We start from the raw sequence: 7880 nt of genomic DNA, 5'->3' as shown, positions 1-7880 counted from the left end.
GTAGCAATTTCAGATGTGTTTTCTCAGAACCTCAACTTTTGTTGTAATTTAGCTTTAGTTATGTGTTTGAAACAAAAGTGCATCATCCTTACAAAAGTATGTCTGTGTTATGTGTTAAAGGACCAAGAAGACCCTAATACCTATCTGATGAAACGTCCTCTCTCCTGCCCAGTCCTGATTGTGAGTCCATCCAACTGCATCCTAGCGGTAGGAGATGTGCCAATAACCACATTTCCAAAAGACTTGGTTACCGAGGGTGCTTTATACCTTATGGCCTACTATTACACCCTTCACCTTACATACCCAAAGTGTGTAGCCACTCTGCTTTCCGTCATACAGACGGAGGTTCTCTTGGACAAAATCCATGAGAGAGATCTCACATCATCTTACAAGAAGAGCATGGCTGAGTGGACTGCTTTTATTGGCCAGTAAAGCCAATATGGTCAGATGGACTATAGGAAAGGACTTCCTCTCTCCTTCCACGGCTACTACAGTCCATGTTGGTTGTGATTGATTTTTGTTTGTAATTTGGCCAGGTTAGCCCAGTGTTATAATTAAGGGTGCACGATAATATTGGCTAACATGCCGACATTTTGTGTTTGGTTTGTGCAGTGCAGAGACAGCCTCGCTTTTAGTTAATTTTAAGATTTTTTTTTTTTTTAATCTTGAGTTTAGACAGAAGACTATTCAGAAAATAGGCTCTACTGTGAAAGAGTAAATTGACTAAGCTGAGACTGACTAGTTTGGTATAAAAGTAAGAATTGCTTTATTGGGTATTGGCTAGTACAACTGTAAAATATTGGATACATCCTTACTCAAACCTATAGACTGTTACCAGACAGAACCGCAGCTGAAATAACAAGGGAGAGTGAAAACTTCCCTTTATTCTTATGGTGTTTACCTAGCAAGAGTTGAAAAGTCCGACATGCGGCTTATTGTGATCTGGTCACCCTGTGTGCATGTCTGGTATGGCTGCTCAGCAGCCATACATTACAGGGAATGAAAAAATCTTTTCAATTTGTTATTGTTGCAATTGCATTCTCTTAATAAAACCCAGTATCTACAGTGCAGGCTCTCCTACTGAAAGTTTTTGAGATACATACATAAAATGTCCAGTTCACCAGCAGTTTAATGCTCTAAAGATTTATTTCAGTCCTTCATGTTCGAGACTCAGATGTTGACACATGGCAGTACTGCACTTTAAAGATTTTACGTGGACTCTGCTGACTCCATTGCTAATTTCAGAACATTTTCAAGTGGCAGGAAGTCACGAGGAAAGGTGTACTCAGTCAGGTTGGAAAGTCCGGACATCACACAGCAGCTCAAGTCTGTGCGGAAAATATCCATGTCGCACGCCTCATACCACTCATTGGTTAAAGCGGTGTAGTACTCGACGTCCGAAGTGGTGGTGAAGCCGTTGAAACCCCCGACGACAAAGAGGCGATCATCAATTACCTCAATGCCAAAGTTGCTGCGGGGGGTCAGCATAGAGAACACGAGGTTCCACGTGTTGGTATGCGGGTTGTAAGCCTCAGCGGTGCGCAGATAGTTGTTTCCATCGAAGCCACCAACCTAAAAGTAAATACGTGGCTCAAATGATTGAATGTAAGTGTAACCAGCTTCACCGTACCCCTGTAAGAAAATGCACCTGCTATATGTCTTTAGCTGCTTTTGCACAGATACTCCAGAAAGTGACGGAAGAATTAAGTTGCAATATTGTCCAAAGTTGCCCTTAATATGTAGCAGATACAAGGAAATTGTTTACCTTAGGTGTGATCTGACTACTGGAAATACTCTGATTGGTTTAGGGTTTTACCTGGATAAAGCGAACAGCTACCTGACATATTCTCATGCTGTTATATAGAGTTTACACATAAAAGTTGTTTAAAAAAGGCCCATTAACGTCCCAGTATTTGCATTTTCACAGGCCCGCATTTGTTGGGAATGTCTAGAAAAGATCAGGGTGCAGTGGTGTGTGAAAATGACTTCTGAATTAAAAGGAGAAAGTAAAATAAAGTAGAAGCCAGCTGTTGTGGAAGTCTGTATGAGACCTTTTTTCACTCAAGCCTCAACTACAGCTATTAAAGTGCTGTTGTCTATTACACCACGCTATTATCAACAAAGATGAATAGCCCTCGACAAAAAGTATTTGTGTTTTCAGTATAAATGTCTTCACAGCTCTTTTGCCTTTAGTCCAAAAAGGAACATTGAGTTCCAGTCCTTTCTTCCTATAACAGATTAAAGTAGCCCTGACAGGCTATAAGTGCCTATAAGCCTGATCAAAGACCCTGAGGTCAGCACCAGGGTAAGGTCACTGCATTCTGCTGATGATAACTTTTCCTTTTTTTGAATAGAGACTTAGTCTGAATAGAAAATAAATACTAAACGGTAGCTAGCTAAATAAAGAAGTGTGTCTCAGAAGGTGAGACTAAAATCTTTGCTTTTTACCAAAGGGTGCAGCTGCAAAACAACTAAATAAGTGGTTTTAAGGCAAATAGCAAGATAAATTTACAGCTAAAAGGCCTACCGTCCCCAGAGGATGAGTTCTAATCACTTGGCTTATTCCCTCATTTTTCTAAAGGTATTGCAGGATAAGTTTGAAATTGTCTCTAACATATGTCCTCTATGGAACGATGAGGATGACAATGTTGGTTTTGAATAAGTATTTCTGTTGTACTGAGTGAAATGTGAAATCATCAAAGACACAACATTTTGGGAATGAGGCACATGAAAAAAAAAAGAGAGGCAGAAACATCACTAATCAGTTAAATTAATACATAGAATGAGTAAGAATGCCTTCTCTGAACCTGTGGTCAGGATAGGAATCTGATCATTGATAAATACAAAACAAAGTTAGCCAAATTCTGTGTCAGCCAAATCTGTGTTAAGCCTTGCTGATCAAAGCACATTACAGATTTGATTTGTATGTTACGTGAGTGTCAGCACTACTTTGTGGTCTTACTGCAAAGACATGATCCGCATATGCAATGACACCTATCCCGCTGCGGCGGCTGTTCATGGGACTGATCATCGTCCACTGGTTGCTCTCTGGGTTGTAATATTCAGCTGTCTGCAGACACTCGTTGCCATTGAGTCCACCACAAATGTAAATCTGAAAACAAAAAAGGGACATTTGAATTTTGTACGTGTTTTGGATTTTGCATGTGTTTTGGAGTTTGTACGTGTTTTGAATTTTGTACGTGTTTTGGATTTTGCATGTGTTTTGGATTTTGTACGTGTTTTGAATTTTGTACGTGTTTTGAATTTTGTACGTGTTTTGGAGTTTGCACGTGTTTTGAAGTTTGCACGTGTTTTGGATTTTGCACGTGTTTTGGATTTTGCACGTGTTTTGTATTTTGTACGTGTTTTGTATTTTGTATGTGTTTTGGAGCTTGTACGTGTCTTGGATTTTGCATGTGTTTTGGAGTTTGCATGTGTTTTGGATTTTGTATGTGTTGAGGAGTTTGTGCGTGCTATTTGGAATTTGTAAGTGTTTTGGAGTTTATACATGCTTTGTCTCTAGGGGCCACCGTACGACAGTATTGAGTGACCTCAAAGTGATAGTGGGGTAATGCGCCGAAAAGGATGCCAGTTGCCGTTAAGCACCGAAGAAGAAGGGGGGAAAAACACTCGAGTTGGTATGAAGGAGCAAAAATGTCGCGATTAAGAAATATTTTTTCTTATTCTAAATTGAAAGAAAACATGTCCAAAAGAACTCAAAGACAGAGAAAACTTTCCGGAAGCTATATAGAAGGGTAAAATGGCCTGGGTGTAGGACCAAGTTCATCTAGAGCCTCTAAACAAGAGTAATTCACTTTTTTTAAATAAAAAAATGGCAACTTTGCTAAAGCTAAGTTTCGTCTTTGTGTTAATTATTTTTTTAATTATATTATAATTTAAAATTATTGTTTTTGATTGTCAAAAAGACTTCTGAATTATCAGTTGGTTTCTTTTTACTCAGTTCAACAAACTTCACTATTATTCATTAAAGTTCTGCATTCTACATTTATAAAATAACTTTTATCCTCAAAGTATGCAAGGTTTTATTGTTATTAATTATTATTTTGGGGGCGGGCGGGGGCTGAAAAACGCAACACTTTTGTACAAACACAAACACTGCAAGAAATCTACAGTGAGGGGAAAAAGTTTGACTGGAAGAACTTAACGCTAGAGTTGTAGAAATATCTTGGACTTCTACTAGACATGGCTGTCATACGGCTACAGATATTTTGCTATGTATAACGTTAGTGTTTCTGAAAATCCTAAAAAAAATCTATTTATTAACAAAATAAACTAAAAATAGACTTTATTATATTTTATAGTTTTAAAATTGGATAACAACTGACTTGAACATAATATGAAAAAATGTGTTTTCACCATGGGAACACTGGGAACATTGATTGCTTTAATAAAGTTATCTATATTTTTATTTTCGTACTTTCCATTTGTATTTAGATGGGGCGATGCATGGCAGATTCTCTGATGTTTCTCTGTTTCTACCTGTACTGATGCTAGCACGACTAAAACTAGCCAAGCAGCATTAAATATGTGAAGCAAGGCAGAAGGATATACTCATAAAATGAACAGAATCATGAGAATATAACACCACAACACTGCAAATGTAACAAAAATATGTCAGTATCAACTGGTATGTTATTTAAAATCTATATGAACACTCAACAGCTTATGCTCCGCGGCTGTTGAGTGACCCCTCATCTGGGACTCTCCTCAGCTCTTTCTGGAATAGTGGTGCTGCAGCCCCTCTTTTAGTCTTCCTTGGTCTCTTGTGTTCTGAGGGCCTCTGGATGTCTGGAGTTTTGATCTCCTCCATACCTGCTTCATGCCCTGGTGGACGGGGCTGTGGCCCCCCCACACCCTCTAACAGATCATTACATGGAACCTTTTAAATACAAGCGCGCTCATGCTCACAGGTGTACACACGGGTGCTCATACACACAAACTACACCCTTTTTGGCTCCTACCTTAAAGCACACTGTGCGCTGTCGATCTTACGTGCTGCACAGTAATGTTTAACATTTAGTATTTACTGTTATATTCCCATAGATCATCGTGATGTTGTTTATTCTATTGCTCTAGTCTTCTTCTGCTTCTTTTCTTTTTTCTTTCTCAACAGGTGATCCAGGAAAAGAAAAAGAGAAAAAAAAGGACACAAAGACAAAGGTGATGAAGCAGATTTTCATTGTCTTTTCTCTCTATCTCTTTTCTCCTTTTTCTTTCCCTCTCCTTCTGTTAACTTTCTTCTGAACTTTTCTTTTTGTTTTTCTTTCCCGTCCACGAGTCTGGCCTGATTACAATAACTTAGAATAAAAATAAGTAATAAAGATCAAATAAACTATGACAATCAAGTGGACCAGTATAGCAAAAGGCCCACTTGGGAAAGTAAATCTGTTGGGCATTTTTCTTGGCCTTCAGACAATAATTCTGATTGCTACAGTGCCAGACAGGACACACACACACACACACACACACAAAAAGACTATGACATTAGAGGTTTTGTGCTTTGAAGTGATTGGTTACATGTCAATGGAACAGCCTTTGAGCTTTAAGTTATCTCATGTGATGCCATCACAAGCTTTTCTTTTGATGTGTGTTGATTGGAAGTATTGCAAAATAGTTGATTATATAATTATATAATTATAAAATAATAATTGTCCAGAAATAGGCTTTTAAAGGCTTTTATTTTTTTTTAGTATATGCTGAATTAACAGTATAAGAGCCTCTCTACCAGAGTATCACTAAAATATAAAGCAAAATAAAACGTTTAAAGGAAAACATGAGGTTTAATAAATGCTTAGGGTTTCCCCCCCCAATTGAATGCTTTCTTTTAATGACATCGTTAACATTTCTCAACAAAAACACATGAAAGTATCACTGATAATTCAACAATAAAATCGCTTCATGTTGTGGCCATCACACAGTGTTTTCCAAAGTGATTCACGAGCTGAAAGTGCGCAGATTTAACGTATATAATCCTTTGTTAGGTTTATTATTTTCATTTCACACGTAAAACACATTTATAGATTCATCCACCACTCCACCACTGTTAGTTTTGGATGCGCTCGGCTCCAACCAATCAGACCAATTTATGCAGACGGCGCACTAATCCCGTAACTGCACACTACCCATAATCCTCAAACGCCGTTGCTATGGAAATGAAGATAACAACAGCTTGGTGCTACCCGTTATTCCTTTATTTACTCTAAAATAATAACCAGCGATAATACGAAAATAAACTGGCCCAGTGTTTAATTATGTAATTACAAATTGCAATTTTTATTTTTTTATTTTATTTTTTACAAATTGCAATATTTATCTACAGCGCGCCTTTAGTGACATGTCAACAGATCTTAAGCAAGGCGATTGGATGGTTTTTACTGCAATGCATCTTGGGAGTCGTAGTAAATGTATCTTTCAACTCACGGTCCTGCAGCGAATCTTTCGACTCGACACGAGGCAGATCCTAGCTAAGTAAGTTGTAACAAACTGTGGGTAATTTGCATGTTAAACTGATATTAAACTTGAAATGTTTTCACAGAGCAGTCTGTGTACCAAGAGAACTACTTCTGCAAAAGTTTATTTAATTTTTTTTGGTGATGTATTCTCATGTGTAAGACACTTGCTTGGCCACCCAGCTAATGTTAGTGCTGCTCGATTTTAGTAATGTATCTTTTCTGTAATCAATTCAGTTTTTTTTAACCCTATTCACGTAATTAACTCAATATTAACGACTTTAATCTCGTAATTGATTTTTTTTCTAAATATGGTGTAATACTGCCTCGTAATATAAGTTATTTCTTTGGTCATAAATTATTTTTGTAATCATTTCACCAAAACAGACCTGAAATAATCCCTACATGTTCCATTTTCATTTGCAGAAATGACAAAGCCAAAAACCAAACCATGCCCTTCCTGTCAGGCTCCAAACACCTGCAACAGGAAGACATGCAGTGGATGTCTGGGCAGCCTGAACGTAAAGGAGGGATTGAAAAAAAACAAGAACAGTTTAAAAACAGTAACTGGGCTGCCTCTGTTAAAAACAACAGAAATGCGAGCAGGGTGGTTAATTCAGCCCAGTTGTCAGTAAGTTTAAAAGTTCTGATCTAATAAGTGGTTGGTCTGCTAGACAATTCTTTATTAATCACAGTTGTCAATGTTTTCTTGTATATCATGAAGTAAGAAACTAACAAGGCATGTATATACGCATAAAATATTAATTTATAAAAGAGCATAAATAAAAAAGTTATTCACATCAGAATAACATCATCACACTAAAGACATCAAACTAGAAAAAACTTGTTAAAAACTATGAGGAGACGACAGGAACAGTCAAGCTAGGTCGCTTAATCCAGAGATGGAATCACTTCATCCTCTACCAGCTCTTCCAGGAGACACAGGAGCAGGAGGATCCACGGGCCTACAGGACGACCAAGAGTAGGTAAAACACAATTTGTTTTTTTTTCTCCATACAGGTGACCCAGGAGTTCTTTTTTTTTTTTCTCTCTCTTCCCCCCGCCTTCTCACCGTCTCTTCTCCCCTTTGGTTTTCTTTCTTTCTCTCCCCCTCTTTCTCTCATTCATTCCCCCTGTCCTATTTATTAAAAAAAAAAAAAAAAATGACAAAGGATGAACTGAAGCTCTGCCATCACGTAATGTCGCATACTGCTGTTTCTGATGTCATTTAAAAAAAAAAAAAGCCATCTATGTCCACTGTGAGCGACCATCTTTGAACAGAGGCGGGGGTTTACGACACCAACTCTCTGCCATCTATAATCCAGTTTTGAGATCCCTTCCCAGATGCGTTAACGCCCACTCACATCCTTTTTTATTTATTTATTTATTTTTTGTCCCGTTTGGATCTAT

General features: G+C 37.8%; 1 protein-coding gene and 1 long non-coding RNA gene across 2 annotated transcripts; one reads left to right on the top strand and one right to left on the bottom strand.

Moving 5' to 3' along the window:
- Positions 1-769: 769 nt before the first annotated feature.
- On the bottom strand, positions 770-3146 carry LOC146684956 (uncharacterized). Its single transcript, XM_085444559.1, has 2 exons — positions 2963-3146; positions 770-1572 (listed from the first exon to the last, which is right to left on the bottom strand). The coding sequence occupies exons 1-2, from the start codon at positions 3131-3133 to the stop codon at positions 1210-1212; spliced, it is 534 nt and encodes a 177-aa protein (XP_085300685.1). The 5' UTR covers positions 3134-3146; the 3' UTR covers positions 770-1209.
- A 2634-nt stretch (positions 3147-5780) lies between these two features.
- Positions 5781-7654, top strand: LOC146684955 (uncharacterized). The gene is made up of 2 exons (XR_014917078.1): positions 5781-6489; positions 6897-7654. It is a non-coding gene; the product is annotated as an uncharacterized LOC146684955 (long non-coding RNA).
- Positions 7655-7880: the final 226 nt, after the last annotated feature.

The sequence above is a fragment of the Copadichromis virginalis genome, linkage group LG20, assembly GCF_057382275.1.
Source record: "Copadichromis virginalis isolate Kocher_CV1m ecotype Utaka linkage group LG20, C_Virginalis_male_GT1.1, whole genome shotgun sequence".
Lineage (NCBI taxonomy): Eukaryota > Metazoa > Chordata > Actinopteri > Cichliformes > Cichlidae > Copadichromis > Copadichromis virginalis.
This window is presented reverse-complemented; position numbering and strand designations above follow the sequence as displayed.

Coding starts and splice junctions, on each gene's coding strand:
- LOC146684956 (XM_085444559.1), bottom strand. CDS start 3,133: ATGTCCCTTTTTTGTTTTCAGATTTACATTTGTGGTGGACTCAATGGC. Junction 1,573..2,962: donor ATGCGGATCATGTCTTTGCA/GTAAGACCACAA, acceptor ATTTACTTTTAG/GTTGGTGGCTTCGATGGAAA.